The sequence below is a fragment of the Myxine glutinosa genome, chromosome 2 (assembly GCF_964187855.1).
Source record: "Myxine glutinosa chromosome 2, kmMyxGlut1.1, whole genome shotgun sequence".
In the NCBI taxonomy this organism is placed as follows: domain Eukaryota; kingdom Metazoa; phylum Chordata; class Myxini; order Myxiniformes; family Myxinidae; genus Myxine; species Myxine glutinosa.
Genome location: NC_136262.1, coordinates 91,721,960 through 91,738,516, shown reverse-complemented (window position 1 = coordinate 91,738,516; position 16,557 = coordinate 91,721,960). Strand labels below are relative to the sequence as shown.

Genomic DNA, 16,557 nt, shown 5'->3' with positions numbered 1-16,557 from the left:
TGACAGACTTCACTCGACTAAAAAAAATAAAAATAGAACTGATTTTGTATTTTCTTTAAACATTTTCGTGATACTGTAATTCCCATGCAAACTGGTAGGACTCTATATTATGGCCTATGTAATGGGGATTGAGGCCATATATCCCTCGAGGCTTGGCCTCTTTCCTCTGTAATGTATTATTTTTTCCTTTGTGGTTTATGTTATCAATATTGATGACTACACTGGGCTGCAATAAAATGTTGAAACGAATTCTTATTTACTGTCACTTGGTGACACTTTATGCCTAACCTCTAGCCCTTTGTGACCTGGATCTTTTTTCATTTTGTAAGCCTTGCCTTATTAAATTGCTTCTTTTTTAAATGCACGTCGTTCTTTATGATGTAACTATGTATATGCCATTGGGATATTCGTTTATTTTTTATTACTCACTGCATGCTGTTGTTGGTTTTTTGGGCTTTGTTACAGCTGATGTTAGGCCCCATCTCTCACCTCTACAATTTTAACATATTTTCCGAGCCCTGAGCTGACTCATTAAACTTGACTGCATAAATATTTTGATTTGTTGAAAATAACTCAACGTCATTTTGAAGCCTTGTTGCCAGCAGTGACATTCATCACCTGTTTGCTAAAAACGTTATTTGTAGGTGCATAGTCCACGTCAGCATGTTTGCTATCCAGTCTCGCATCCCCCGTATTGGAGTTGCTTGCAGAGCAAAGCTGACACAAACGCAAAGCTGCCCTTATTTTCAAACTCTTATTTTACTGCCCTTATTTTACTGCCCTTACTGCCCTTATTTTCAAACGAACTTTTTGTTCGTTCGTTCTTCGTTCGCGATCACGCGGTTAGAAATGTATAATCTCTCCCCTGAACAACTATTTTCTCTCATATATTATAACACCCTTTTCTTCTTTTACTACAAAAGGATGCTTTCGTCTTGCTCACCAAATCTATTCATTCCAAAAAATATATATAATACCATCTCTTACAGTTCCTCCTTTCTACATTCCCTAAACTATCCAGAACTCCACCCCTCCTCCAGTGTCCTCAAACGTATTTTTGACTCGAAGGTCTCAAACTCATTTTGCAAAAAATGTTCGTTTCCCATGAATCGTACACTTTTCAAAATCCAATCTCACCCCTCCCCTCCAAATCCTCCCCATCACCCATCCCTTTCAAATCTCCCCCCTTGCCCCTTCCCTCCCCTCCCTCCTAAACTCCCCCCACACCCCTCCCCTCCGAGACTCTCCCTCGCTCCTCCCCTCCTAGACTCCCCTCTCACCCCTCCTCCTCAAAGCATCCTCCCTGCTTCTTCCCCCTTCCAACTTTCACCTCCATCTCCCCAAACCTTCTGCCTTGCTCTTCCCCCTCCTCAAATAACACCTCACTGTGCCTCACCCAATCTCCATCAAACCTTTTGTCCGCCCCATTCTTCCCTTTCTCCAAGCTATTCTGAAATCTCTGAAATCTCTGACACACCTTCAACAGCTCTCCCTACCTCTTCCTCCTCTTCCACATCTTACCCTACCCCTCCCCCCCCCCCCCCCTGTTCTGGACCCGATGCTCCCCCTTCCTCTTCATTAACGGTATGGACCTCAAACATCCGGGGCCTTCGCTCAAACTTGACTGACCTCTCCATACAGGTTGCTTCTGACAAACCAGATGTGATCTGCTTAACAGAAACTTTCCTCCTTCATGATGTCTCTGATGCCTTGGTATCTCTCCCAGGTTACTCCCTCCTCCGGTATGATAGACCTGAGCCTCGTCCTGGAGGTGGGGTTGCTATCTTTTAAAAAACTCTCTTCCTCACTCGCCCTCCACTGCCCTCTCTCCACCTCACCCCCAGGAATACCTTTGGCTACGGCTTCCCCTTCGCTCCCACCTTTTGTTCATATGTGTGTTGTACTGTCCACCAAACAGCGATGACTCCATCTACATCTCACTGTCTGATAATATGGACCAACTTCTATCTACCCATCCCAACTCTCTCTTCCTCATATGTGGTGATTTCAATTGTCACCATGCCAGTTGGCTGGGTGTGGGTACCTCTCTCACCAGCCATGGCTCTTCAGCAAAGGACTTCTGCGACTCACTGGGACTGACACAATCTGTCAATTTCCCGACCCGGATCTCAGTCAACGGAGCATCTTCTCTTCTGGATTTGGTTATGACAAACTTCCCTGAAAATGTCTGCTGCTCTTCTTCTGCTCCAATCGGCTCATCTGATCATGTGCTTGTCAAAGTGGACATCTCTCTGACCATTCTCAGAGAGCCTCCTCAGCGTCGACAAGTCTGGCATTTCACTCAGGCCAACTGGCACGGTCTTCAAGCAGCCATCAATCATCTGGACTGGTCTCCCATCTCTACCGCCTCTGACATCAACTCATCCTGGGAATTCTTTCAAAGTAAATTTGCTCTCTCTCATGCACAGATTTATACCATCTCGTCTTCAGTTGTCATACCCTTCCTCCCGTCCATGGTACACGGAATCTTGTGGTGAGGCTGTTGCCCTGAAACAACTTGCTTTCGTCTCCTGGAAAGCAAATCCAACGGAAGCAAATCTCATTTCCTTTCACAAAGCCCGAAACAAGTGTGTGTCCACCCTCAGGAGAGCCAGGAAACAATATCTCACCATTCTCAAGACCGAACTCTCTTATCTGTCTCCCTCTTCCAAATCCTGGTGGCGTCTGGTCAAATATGTTTCTGGTGTTTGTTCCCCCTCCATCCCCTCCCTCACCTCAAACGGCTTAACGGCTGACTCCGCACGTGAAAAAGCTGAATGCCTCAACTCTGTGTTTGCCTCTAAATCTTGTGTCCCAACATCCCTCTCTGTACCCACCGTACCCAGTCGTACCCAGCTGCTCCTGGACTCTGTGTCCTTTCCTCCTGACAAGGTGGAAAAGTTTCTGTCAACCCTCGACTCTGATTCTGCAACTGGTCCTGACGGCATCAGCCCACGGGTCCTAAAATCATGTTCTTCTGCTCTTTCACTCCCTCTTTCTGTTCTCTTCACCCTCTCTTTTGCTCAAGGTCATCTGCCATCTGCTTGGAAATCAGCCAACATCACCGGTTTGCACAAAAAAGGTGCAAAAACAGATCCCAGCAACTACAGACCAATCAGCCTTCTCCCAATTATCAGCAAAGTCATGGAATCCATCATTGCTTCAGATATTAAATCTTTCCTCTTCTCCAATGGCTTGATCTCTGATCATCAATTTGGTTTCAGACCTGGTCACTCTATTCTGGACATGCTGCTTCTGCTTTCTCAACAATGGATGGAGGTCCTCAACGCCAAACAGGAAATTAGAGCTGTCTCCCTTGACATTTCACGTGCCTTCGATACGGTCTGGCACCCTGCTCTGCTCACCAAACTCTCCTCCTTTGGTATCCATGGAAATCTCCACGCATGGCTGGCGGACTTCCTCTCTGGTCGTAGTCAACGTGTGGCCCTGAATGGGTTTCTCTCATCTCCTCTTCCTGTTCAGGCTGGAGTTCCCCAAGGTAGTGTTCTGGGCCCTGTGCTTTTTCTGGTCTTCATCAATGATCTCTCTGACTCTCTTGAAAATTCTCTCTATCTCTTTGCTGACGACTCTACTCTCTGTCGCTCCATTCCTCATCCCTCAGATCGGCAGTCTGCAGCCTCCTCACTCTCTGCAGACCTGGACAAAATCACAGACTGGTCAAACAAGTGGAACATGTCTTTCAATCCTGACAAATCTCACACTCTTACGATGTCTCTCCGAAAAGACCGACTGGACAACCCTCCCATCTACTTTCTGAATAAGCCTCTCCAATAAGTTCTGTCACTCAAGCTTTTGGGTCTCACTATCTGCCATGATTTTTCCTGGGAAAACCACATTTCCAAGCTGGCCTCCAAAGCCAGTCGCCGACTGGGCATCCTCCGTCGTGCGAAGTCCTTCCTTGGCACACCTGAGCTCCTCACCACATACAAGGCTTTCATCCGCAGCTCAATGGAGTACTGCTCTCCCCTCTGGGCTGGTGCTCCTGCCTCACACCTAGCTCGTCTTCACGCTGTTGAAACCAAAGCGTTCAGAATCATTGGAATCTCCCGCGATGACGCTATCTCCGAGGGCCTTTCACTCACTCACCGCAGGCAGGTTGGTGGTCTTTCTGTCTTCGACCGACTCCTCTCCGGCCTTGCTCCCCCAGCTCTCTCTGTGCTCTGTCCCCCCAATATTCCTTCAGGTCGCACAAGATCTGCCTGCAACCCTCTTATGGTTAAACTGCCAAAGTCTAGGCTCTTTGCTCACCTTCACTCTTTCATTCCCCTTTTCTCCCGCCTCTGGAACAAACTCCCCCACTCCCTTCAATCCCACTCCTCCCTCCAGGTCTTTAAAACAGCTGTTCACCACCATCTCTTATCTTCCCCCATCGAAAACCTTGATCTTTTCTACCCCCGGTAATTCACCCGAGAGTCCTTGCAGTGTTCATATGTTTTATTCCTCTCCCACCTCCCCCCAAGTCCTCCCGATGTCCCTGCTCTCAAATGTTGTGTTTGTGTCCTTCCCCCTCTTCCCCCTCTCTTTTGTGTCCTTCCCCCTCTCTCCCCATCTTGTCTGCCGCTCCCCTTGTTTTTTGTGTTTTGTGTGTCGGTTTGTCTTTTTGTGTGATTAATGTTAGCTCTTTCACGAGCCTCGATCTTGTATACAAAAAAACAAAAACTCAATTTTTATGTCTGTCTGATGTCTGTCCGTTCCCTTTTACCCTGTATTTCTTGAGAACGGAAGATTGTAGGGCCAGCAAACTTGGCAGACATAATGGGGCCTTCATGGGGAGTGCCAAAGGGTAAAGAGGTGGGGCGATTGAAGGGAGGGAGGAGGTGGAAGAGATCTTTGCAACGGTTTGAGTGATCACAAGCACACTTTGAACCCATAATATGGGTGCCATGGGGAGTATAAATGGGGGGAGGGGGAGGGGGTTGAGGGAGGGGAGAGAGTAAATTTATGGATCAGGGTTCAGCTAATCATGCATGGGTTAAATGGGTCGCAGTCCTACCAAACGTGGCTTGCGTAATGGGTCTCATGGTGGATTTATCGTGAAAAATTAAGTTATTACATTTTGGAGGTTTATCAATTTAGGGGGATTTGGAATGGGGGGAGGGAGGATCTCTGTAATGGCTTGAATGATCGCCACCAAGCTTGGTAGGGATAGTGTAGGCCACATGGGGGTTAATGGTGATAGAATCAAGTTATTAGCTTTAATATATTTTGAGATTTAAGAGGGGGTATTTTGAATCGAGGGAAGGGTAATTTATTTAACTGCTTTAATTGATCATGACCAAATATTTCAAGGATATTGTAGACCCCATGATAGGGAGTATAATACGGTTAGGGAGGGGTGTGTGGGGGTTTTAGGAAAGGGATAGGGGTAGGTTGTGTTTGGTGTCTTGAAAACCGTGTGGGTGTAGCACGTGGACCCTCCAAGCACTAGTCACTTGGTTTCAGGTATAAATCATGATTAAACCCGTACCGCACAGTCAAACAACATTTATTTGACCATTATTATATGAACATGCTATATAGGTTGCCATAGCTTTTGATACCAATCAATATTCACCCCATGACATTATAGCTTTCAGGAAGAAAGGACTGAAAGCAGTGTACATAGAAACAATATGGCTGCCTGCACACCACTCATGCAATGTCTGCCTGTACAACACACCACTACACTTTTTCACTGACATTGGTTTTGGGGAATTGTATTTTGCAGGAAATGTAGCAGTACATTATAGTCGTAGATAGTAGTAGAAGTAATTGTAACTCTTATTTATTTTTGTTCCTTTATAGTAATTTGCTCTTAAGGTTCAATTTGCTCTCAATAGTAAGTGCTATATTTTAGTCTTACATCCATGAAACATGCTCTTAAGGTTCATGGTTTAGCATTTCATTAATTTCTCACCTAAAGCTTTAAAATACTGGCCTGCACACTGCAATTTCGAGGTTGTCATCTTTGCAAATAACTCCCAGTCTACACACACACTCTCTCTCAACAAAATACTCCACCAAATACCAATCACTGTATCCATAAATTATTGATGTGCATGGTTGTATGAGCGCATTTGTCTATCTGGCTGTCGATGCATGTTTGAAACAATTGTGAGGAAGTCCGGTGCAAGTTGAAGGAAGGCCCGATATCTCTATTCACAGTAGTTTATCCCAAGCTCAACATCAGTTGGCAATCTCTTTTCCCTCGCGTTACGGAATTCGATGTGAGAAAAGGCGGCGACAATGCTGTTCCGTCTGACCCTGCCACCCACAGGCTATAGTAGCGGCAGTCAACAATCTTCTGCGCCCTGAGGCACTGGGATCATGGCGAGACATGAACTCAACTGAACAAAGCCATGCAGCTACAATGCTGCTGGATACTCTTGAGGAGGGAGCCTTCGTGCTGGCAGACAACCTCATGGAGCCAGATAATATCTCCATCGCAAGTGACAATGTCGGTGAGTGGACAAAGTTTAAAGGGTTTTATCCTGCCCATATCTTCTGATAGAGTGGCCTTGCCACCTTTTGCTCCGAATAAGGATAAAGCACAAAACGTCAACGCTTTGTGCTCCTTTCCCGCGGATGATTTTAACCATTTTAATCTCGTGTTTTGTGACCGTGCCACCTCCTCGTCGTTCTTTCTTCGTGTTTTTTAAAGTCGCTGATGCAAATCTCATGTTTATCTAACTTTTGTTGCTGCAATCTTTCCACAAATTCCTACTGAGCTAATACTCGTAAATATAATTGTGCAATGAAGTGGCATAGTTACGTTGTAACAACTATATTTATCTTGGACTTGAAATGGAATGTCTTCTCAAGGTGAAACAGGAAGTAAACTTCTAATAATTGAAACACAGGTTAATTTTAATTATGTTACTCACTTTTTGTTTCTTGTTCTGAATGTTAGTTCCTCTATAAGATTTCTATACATTATAATAATATCCTGCACCATTTTAAAGGAACTCATTATGAGCAGTCGTAGGAATAGTAAGTAGTAGGAGTAATAATCATAGTATTAGTTTTCATGGATGTATAGTGGCTCAATAGCGCAGTGGGCTGTTGACGTGTTATCAACGGAGGTCCGTGGTTCGAGCCCTGCATTGAGTCAGAATTTTTTCACACTTAGCCCCTCGCAGGAATTTGATTCCTGTTTCTAAAAAAATATATATATATATAATATATTGTTGCGGTTTTGCCATAAAGGCAAACCCCCTATAGTTAATTGTACGACAACATGTAGCCTGCAGTAGTTAGTTTTGTTTGGTTTTTTTTTTTTGGTTTTTTTTTTTTTGTTTGCTTGTTTTATTTTTTTTTGTATACAAGATCGAGGCTCGTGAAAGAGCGAACATTAATCACACAGAAAGACAAACCGACACATAAAACATATAACATCGGGAGCGGTAGACAAGATGGGGAAGGTTGGAGAGGTTGTTTTTTTTTGTATACTGAATCGAGGCTTGTGAAAGAGCTAACATTTTTTTCACTAACAAAACAACCAGACAAACAAAATATACAAAAGAGGGAGCGGAAGACAAGATGGGGAGAGAAGGGGAAGCACACAACCACAACATTTGAGAGAAGGGAGAAGTGTGGGAGGGAGAGGGCTTGGGGGGGAGGAGGCGTGGGAAGGGGGGGGAGAGGTATAAAACACAAGGGGACCGAAATTAGCGGGGGTAGAAAAGATCAAGGTTTTGGATGGGGGAGGATAAGAGATGGTGGTGAACAGCTGTTTTAAAGACCTGGAGGGTGGAGTGGGATTGAAGAGAGTGAGGGAGTTTGTTCCAGAGGCGGGAGAAAAGAGGAATGAAGGAGTGAAGGTGAGCAGAAAGTCTTGATTTTGGCAGTTTAACCATAAGAGGGTTGCAGGCAGATCTTGTGCGACCTGTAGGAATATTTGGGGGACAGAGCCCAGCGAGAGCTGGGGGGGCAAGGCCAGAGAGGAGTCGGTAGAAGATTGCGCATATTGCACATAAACCATTTGCCAACCTGCCTGCGGTGAGTGAGTGAAAGGCCCTTGGAGTTAGCTTCATCGCGGGAGATTCCAATGATTCTGAACGCTTTGGTTTCAACAGCGTGAAGACGAGCTAGGTGTGAGGCAGGAGCACCAGACCAGAGGGGAGAGCAGTATTCCATAGAGCTGCGGATGAAAGCCTTGTATGTGGTGAGGAGCTCAGGTGTGCCAAGGAAGGACTTTGCACGACGGAGGATGCCCAGTCGGCGACTGGCTTTGGAGGCCAGATTTGAAATGTGGTTTTCCCAGGAAAGATCATGGCAAATAGTGAGACCCAAAAGCTTGAGTGACAGAACTTCTTGGAGGGGATTATTCAGAAAGTGGATGGGAGGGTTGTCCAGTCGGTCTTTTCGGAGAGACATCGTAAGAGTGTGAGATTTATCAGGATTGAAAGACATGTTCCATTTGGATGCCCAGTCTGTGATTTTGTCCAGGTCTGCAGAGAGTGAGGAGGCTGCAGACTGCCGATCTGAGGGATGAGGAATGGAGCGACAGAGAGTAGAGTCGTCAGCAAAGAGATAGAGAGGATTTTCAAGAGAGTCAGAGAGACCATTGATGAAGACCAGAAAAAGCACAGGGCCCAGAACACTACCTTGGGGAACTCCAGCCTGAACAGGAAGAGGAGATGAGAGAAACCCATTCAGGGCCACACCTTGACTACGACCAGAGAGGAAGTCCGCCAGCCATGCGTGGAGATTTCCATGGATACCAAAGGAGGAGAGTTTGGTGAGCAGAGCAGGGTGCCAGACCATATCGAAGGCACGTGAAATGTCAAGGGAGACAGCTCTAATTTCCTGTTTGGCGTTGAGGACCTCCATCCATTGTTGAGAAAGCAGAAGCAGCATGTCCAGAGTAGAGTGACCAGGTCTGAAGCCAATTTCTTATTGAATGTAAAGATTAGCCCTTTCCCATTGTGTAGTAATAAAGACCAAATATGCATTGAGTAGTCAGGATGTCAAACCTTTGTGATGTTAAAGGAAGCCATTTAGATGTGCAGGAAGGCATGGCCAAGGCCCTGAATGAAAGGGGGAAGGAGGACTAAAACCTTCCAAGAAGGAGGAAGGATTGAAGGCCAGCACGTGACCAACCTCAGCCAATAGGAGGCTGTGGGACATTCGGGGATGTTTTGGGGGCAGGTAAATACCCCCGCCCATCGACCACGAGGGCCTCTTGCTTTTCGCCTCACCGAGGACACTGCTCTTGGGTTTTGCCTCGCCGAGGACACACCTGAGTTCTTGCCTTTTTCGCCACGCCCACGACGAGACCTTGCTTGCTTTTTCATTTCTCCCACGACACATGTTTGGCCTTTGTGTTTTCGTCAACACCCATCGCTTCTTCGCCGATCTCTTGCGCCATCCAGCTGACCTGCAAGCATTGGCTTTCTACACGACTCACCTGAGCTGAAGTTTGTCTGCCTGCGTGGCAGCTTGTCCAACCTGTGCTAAGTTTGTCCGTGCTGACTTCAAGGCAGCGGTTTGTCCTTCGGACATCACCACATCGAACTGCACATCCAGATCGAGGATCAGACTGCGGACACCACGTGGCCATTGAGGCAATCCCAGCAAGCACGTACATCGGTACGCCCTTAACCAGCGTGTCTTCCCCTGTGTGAGAGTGAGTGTGAAGGCACTGGTGGGGTTTATAGTAGGTAAGACTTGATAAGCTGTATCTTTTGTCTATTCTCTGTGCCTTCAAAATAAAAGGCTGTACATTTCGTTGTTACATTCCAACCTGTTCAGATACGTCTTTTCTCCATTGTCCTAGCATCATCCGAGAACGAATTTGGCTTTTTGAATCAGGTCCGTAAACCGCACATAAGGTAACGCCCCGGTATTTCCACCCCCTGTGCTAATCCATTGTGCTCTGCATGCGCACCTTGATCCGTGCACCTTAAAGGAATTCGTGATTTCCCGGTATTAACCGAGGGGAATCATGCAACAAAATTGTTGTCAAGGAGTGGGATTTTTGAACCCCTGCAACATATTTGGTGTCCGGGAGTGGGCTTGGACCTGGAGTACGCTTCACGTACTGCGAAATTACGAGCGTGTGGAAATTTAGTTTAAAACAAATTTTAAAATTAAAGTCGGATGATGGCTGGCCAAGACGAGCAGGTTCCGGTGGGAATAGAAAATGTAGAGGATGAGGAATTAATGGCCCAGTACACAGACGAACAGATTGACCTTGGAGTTGATCATGACGCAGCAGGGAATGGAGATATAAATGGCGGCGCTTCGCACGCAGGGCCGGCGGCGGAGGCTGAACCCGTTGTGCAAACGGGGGTTGACATAGAGTTATTCATGACGCAAATCAGAGCATGCTTTGAGGTGAAAATGAAAAAGATGAGAGAGGAATCGAGCTGCGACATGAAAAAGATGGAAGAGGAGATTGGGCGTAAGATGAGCGAGGAGTTCGCGGGTGCACGTGACAAGGTAAAGCGGAGTGAGATGCACGTCCGGCAAGGGTTGAAGGAGAGTACGGCCAAACTGACTGGGGGAATGGAAATATTGACGCGGGAGGTAGGGAAACCGACGAAGGTAGAGTTGGAGCAGGAAATAGTAGAGGTGCAGCGGGAAATAACGGAGGTAAAACAGAAGCTGGAGAAGGTAACCTTGGAAGAAGGAATAATAGAAATTGAAAAGACAGAAGGAGAGACGGGGAATGAATTACGGAAGGGATTGATGGAATGTGTGCAAGAGTGGTGCTCGGACCGTGATGAAATACCTGTTAATCAAATAGGAAGATTACAGGTTCTTGAAGAGGACCGGAGAAGGTGAGTCCCGAGGTGAGTGGCGATGATTTCGGGAATGTGTTTTGTGCGATCGGGTGTTTGGCGAGCTTGGGAGAAAGGACGGACCTGGGAGTTTGTGCAGGGCCAAGTGTGAGGGGTACGAATGGTACGGAGTGTGTGGAGAGAGTGTGTGCACCGGTGTGTGCGAGTACGGAGAGGGTGGTGAGAAATGATGCGGCTCAGGCATCAACGCCGACCGGGGTAGTGCTTCGTGGGACGAATAGGGGGCGTGAGCCCCAAATAAATGGTGCGCCGTGGAGACCGGAGGGAATCGGTGCGGCGTCGGTCTCACAAGGACCGGCGTGCGGGATTCGTACCTCCGGCACCCGCACGGTATTGTTGGCGCCGTACCACGACAAGAGGAATCGGCGGGGTTTGAGGGGAAATTTGGAGTTTCGGAGGCACGCACCTTAACAGGTGAGGTGCTCTAAACGTGGCCGGTTGGGTCATCGTGCGTGGGACCGCAGGGCCCCGCGAAGGGATGGACCCTGGCACCTGGGACCACCAACTCCACCCCCCTCGGATCGTCCATGCCGGCCGGATAAAACCCGATACAGGCGAGCAAGCACCCTAATGGATCGCTCTGGCCTTAGAGGCCGAGGCGCGACAAAGTATCTCCACAGATGGGGGCTCGTAGTTTAGAGGACTGGGGCGAGTATTGTGCCCCCCACATGGGGGCATGGTGGTGTGACCATTCCCCACGATTGGGGGGGGGGCTCATGAGCACTAGTTTAGGGGGATAGCATTGTTAGGCCCATGGAGGGGCCAGCAATGGTTGCTCCATGGGGGCACCGAAGCACTAGCTGAGGGAGGGCTAGGATAATGATTAGGGATCTAGATAGACCATAGGGATAGAGATTTAAGTAGTGACCATGAACTATAGTGGGGACATAGAGTTTAGTGGTTGTTAAAAAACGGTGTGCATAGTTTAAAGGGACGACGAGGGAATCACGAGCTATAGGGGAAATCAGTTAGATAAATGATGCTGTCTGTAAGTGTAAATGGAATTGAGTTGTGGTGTGAAAATAAATGGTGTGGAATGCATGGTGTGGAATGCATGGTGCGAAGGATTGAATGGGGGGGGGGGGGGCGTGGAACCCATTCACGAAGGCCCGGGTGGGTAGTTTAAAGTTAGATAGAGGATGCAGGTAAATTGCATGGATATTGACACCTGTGGTGCTGATTGTGGAATGTTAGTGTTTTGTGAGGTGCAGGAGGCAGTGAAATGGCTGGGCATGTGGCTTATTGGTAGTAATAGTTATTGGGGCACTCCGTCACTGGTAGCTCGTCGGCCAGGTAAGGCCGCAGGTAGGCTCAGGGAGCCAGTTAGGTTAGTGTGAGTGGGGCCCGAGGATCCAGAGAAGGACTCGGGCTGCCCAATGCCAAGGTGGGCATCAGGGGATAAGCGCCAGGGAGGGCCTTCCCCAAATAGGGTGGAGTGAGGAGCAGGCAAGCTCGGGAGGCGGCTCCAGTGAACAGAGGTGCAGGTAGGTAGACCTGCTGGTAGAGCCACATGACCCAGCCCCGAAATTGTGCAAGGGCACGAATAGAAAAATTTGTGGTGTTAGACCCAAATTTGGAAGGCACCACAGTGTGGGCAATGGGAATTCTGGTTCTTTGAACCACATAGTTTAAAGAAGGCCGATTGGCAGGGTACGACCCTGGGGAGATTAAAATGTGTAATGATGTCAGAGTAGTTATGATTTTGTGAAGACCCCTTCACACCATCCACAACCATCCACAAGGGGATGGATTTCGCACCACGGGACTCAATGTTTGATTTTTTTTTTTTTTTTTTTTTTTTTGTATACAAGATCGAGGCTCGTGAAAGAGCGAACATTTATCACACAGAAAGACAAACAGACACATAAAACAAATAACATCGGGAGCGGTAGACAAGATGGGGAGAGAGGGGGAAGGACACAAACACAACATTTGAGAGCAGGGACCGAGAGACATGGAGACATCGAGAGATCTGTGGGAGGGAGAGGGCTTTGGGGGGGGAGGCATGTGAAGGGGGGGAGGCATGTGAAGGGGGGGAGGCATGTGAAGGGCGGGAGGCATGTGAAGGGGGGGGGGGGTGGGAGAGGTATAAACATATGGACACTGCCAGGATTTCCAGGAAATAAGTTGGAATTTCAAACAAGGTGGATCTGGGGTGAATTAGTGGGGGTAGAAAAGATCAAGGTTATGGATGGGGGAAGATAAGAGATGGTGGTGAACAGCTGTTTTAAAGACCTGGAGGGAGGAGAGGGATTGAAGGGAGTGTGGGAGTTTGTTCCACAGGCGGGAGAAAAGAGGAATGAAAGAGTGAAGGTGAGCAGAGAGCCGAGATTTCGGCAGTTTAACCATCAGAGGGTTGCTGGCAGATCTTGTGCGACCTGTAGGAATATTTGGGGGACAGAGCACAGAGAGAGCTGGGGGAGCAAGGCCGGAGAGGAGTCGGTAGAAGACAGAAAGACCACCTACCTGCCTGCGGTGAGTGAGTGAAAGGCCCTCAGAGATAGCTTCATCGCGGGAGATTCCAATGATTTTGAAAGCTTTGGATTCAACAGCGTGAAGCCGAGCCAGGTGTGAGGCAGGAGCACCAGCCCATAGGGGAGAACAGTATTCCATTGAGCTGCGGATGAAAGCCTTGTATGTGGTGAGGAGCTCAGGTGTGCCGAGGAAGGACTTCGCACGACGGAGGATGCCCAGTCGGCGACTGGCTTTGGAGGCCAGCTTGGAAATGTGGTTTTCCCAAGAAAGATCATGGCAGATAGTGAGACCCAAAAGCTTGAGTGACAGAACTTCTTGGAGAGGATTGTTGAGAAAGTAGATGGGAGGGTTGTCCAGTCGATCTTTTCGGAGAGACATAGTAAGAGAGTGAGATTTGGCAGGATTGAAAGACATGTTCCACTTGTTTGACCAGTCTGTGATTTTGTCCAGGTCTTCAGAGAGTGAGGAGGCTGCAGACTGCCGATCTGAGGGAAGAGGAATGGAGCGGCAGAGAGTGGAGTCATCAGCAAAGAGATAGAGAGGATTTTCCAGAGAGTGATTGGTCAGAGATTGGTAAGATGCATCATGACGTGATTACGAAACATTGTGTTCATCCCCCCTTTCCTTCCTGGGAGAACCTGGGGGGTGTTGGGGACGAATTTGGAATAAAGAGGGGACGGGGGAGACAAGACGTAGAGACGAATTGTAAACACAAGGAGGGCTAGGGAAGTGTAGTTAACGGTGGGGGGCACGAACGGGTAGGGCCAGGCTCTAGTGCACTCTGCCGGCGTTCCTCTCACCCGCTTGTCATACCTTTGTTTTGCATGTGCCACCGTGTCCTTTCCTTCCTTTTTTGCTCGTTGCGTCTTCTCTTCCTCCCCGATCCAGGACCATCACGAGGACTTACCTTGCCGTCGCAGCATCTTGCTGCCATCCATAACTCACTCCCATCATTCCACCCATCACCTTATGGACCACTGGCTCTGTGGCCACACCCATTTCCATTGTTTTACCTCTTGGCTGTCTCATCATCTTGCCACACATGGATCACCTGTTGAGTGGCACTGACGCCACACATTTGGACCACTTGTCAAGTGGCCCCGCTCGTGAAATAAAAAAGGTGATCCATGTGTGCAATTATGAAGATTTAGATGGCCCTGATCTTGAAATGGCCTGTATGCCGGTCAGGGCCAGCCGGTTTTGTTAGCCCGCCTACCAAGGCAAGAAGCCACTCCAGCAACATGAAGATGACTCCAATTTCTCCATGCTTTATTCCTCAAGTCCAGGTCCTGGGTCATAGTTTTTGGTAAAATAAATTGTGTTTAGTGTAAAAAGTAAAAATGTTGCACACTGGTTATGTGTTTAGTTTCAAAATTCCGGCAATACGTGAACAGTATAAGGTTGTGGGTGTGAATCTGTTCGGTAGTTTCTCAACGCATTAGGAGGGACATATTTAGTTTTAAAATGTACATTTAAATGTTTAAAAAAATTAAATAAAAAAAATGTCCCACACATTGGGATTAGAGTTTAAAATGTTAGGGGAATCACATCTAAGTGTCACACTAATAGTAATGTTAATTGAATGCCAGCTCACCCCAGCCGCTCCATGTGGACGACTCGGGTTGAGTCTCGGTGAGAGGAGGGGGTAGTGTTGCGGTTTTGCCATAAAGGCAAACCCCCTATCATTAATTGCACGACAACATGTAGCCTGCAGTAGTTAGTTATTTCTTATTGAATGTAAAGATAAGCCCTTTCCCATTGTGTAGTAATAAAGACCAAATATGCGTTGAGTAGTCAGGATGTCAAACCTTTGTGATGTTAAAGGAAGCCATTTAGATGTGCAGGAAGGCGTGGCCAAGGACGGAGCGGCCAAGGATGGAGCCCTGAATGAAAGGGGGAAGGATGTCAAAAACCTTCCAAGAAGGAGGAAGGATTGAAGGCCAGCACGTGACCAACCTCAGCCAATAGGAGGCTGTGGGACATTCGGGGAGTTTTTGTGGGCAGGTAAATATCCCCGCCCATCGACCACGAGGGCCTCTTGCTTTTCCCCACGCCGAGGACACTGCTCTTGGATTTTGCCTCGCCGAGGTCACACCTGAGCTCTTGCCTTTTTCGCCACGCCCACGATGAGACCTCGCTTGCTTTTTCGTTTCTTCCACGACACGTGTTTGGCCTGTGTTTTCGTCAACACCCATCACTTCTTCGCCGATCTCTTGCGCCATCCGGCTGACCTGCAAGCGTTGGCTTTCTACACGACTCACCTGAGCTGAAGTTTGTCTGCCTGCGTGGCAGCTTGTCCAACCTGTGCTAAGTTTGTCCATGCTGACTTCAAGGCAGCGGTTCGTCCTTCGGACATCACCACATCGAACTGCACGTCCCGATTGAGGATCGGACTGCGGACACCACGTGGCCATTGAAGCAATCCCAGCAAGCACGTACATCGGTAGGCCCTTAACCAGCATGTCGTCCCCTGTGTGAGAGTGAGTGTGAAGGGGCCAGTGGGGTTTATAGTAGGTAAAACTTGATAAGCTGTATCTTTTGTCTATTCTCTGTGCCTTCAAAATAAAAGGCTGTACATTTCGTTGTTACATTCCAAGCTGTTCGGATACATCTTTTCTCCATTGGCCTAGCATCATCCAAGAATGAATTTGGCTGTTTGAATCAGTTCCGTAAATCACGTAAGGTAACGCTGCTTTCCACACCGTGCAAATCCGCTCGGCACCCACAAGGTGTGTGAAAGCGAGGGTTCGATCCCCGGTTTCTCCGGTCACGTGTCTTGAAGGTATTTGGGAATATTGACCAGTCAACTCTTCGACGCATGGCTGGGAGATTGGCGATCGGAATTGCTTAGCAATCCGTCAATCACGAGTTCAGTAGTCGTGGATGGCGGCCTCAGTGGACCCGGAGTTTGAGGGGGAGTGGGGCATAAACCCCCTTTAGTACATCGACGAACCCGGGATCCGCAAATATATATATATATATATATATATATATATATATCTATATATATATATATATATATATATACATACATACATACATACATACATACATACATACATACATACATACATATATATATATGTCGAGATCGAAGACCTCAAGGGAAGGAAGAAGAAGAAGAATCAGAGGAAGAAGAACAACAATGTTTAATAAAATCGATTATATACACACGTGTGGAGCGAGGCTCGAGAATGCGCCGCCTACACGCAGCGGGCAATTCCTCAAGACACTCGCTAAAAAATAAGTGGAAAGGCATTTCATTTATAGCAAAATA

The 16,557-nt window shown here is 47.6% G+C and overlaps 1 protein-coding gene across 13 annotated transcripts in view; it reads left to right on the top strand.

The window, feature by feature from the left end:
- LOC137421571 (adhesion G protein-coupled receptor L2) overlaps window positions 1-16,557 on the top strand; it is a 638,565-nt gene that overhangs the window by 385,972 nt on the left and 236,036 nt on the right. For all 13 annotated transcript variants that reach the window (XM_068107767.2, XM_078771230.1, XM_068107766.2 and 10 more), the window contains one exon: window positions 6,278-6,461. In XM_068107767.2, the coding sequence (XP_067963868.2) occupies window positions 6,278-6,461 (184 nt within the window). The remainder of the gene's footprint in view (window positions 1-6,277; window positions 6,462-16,557) is intronic.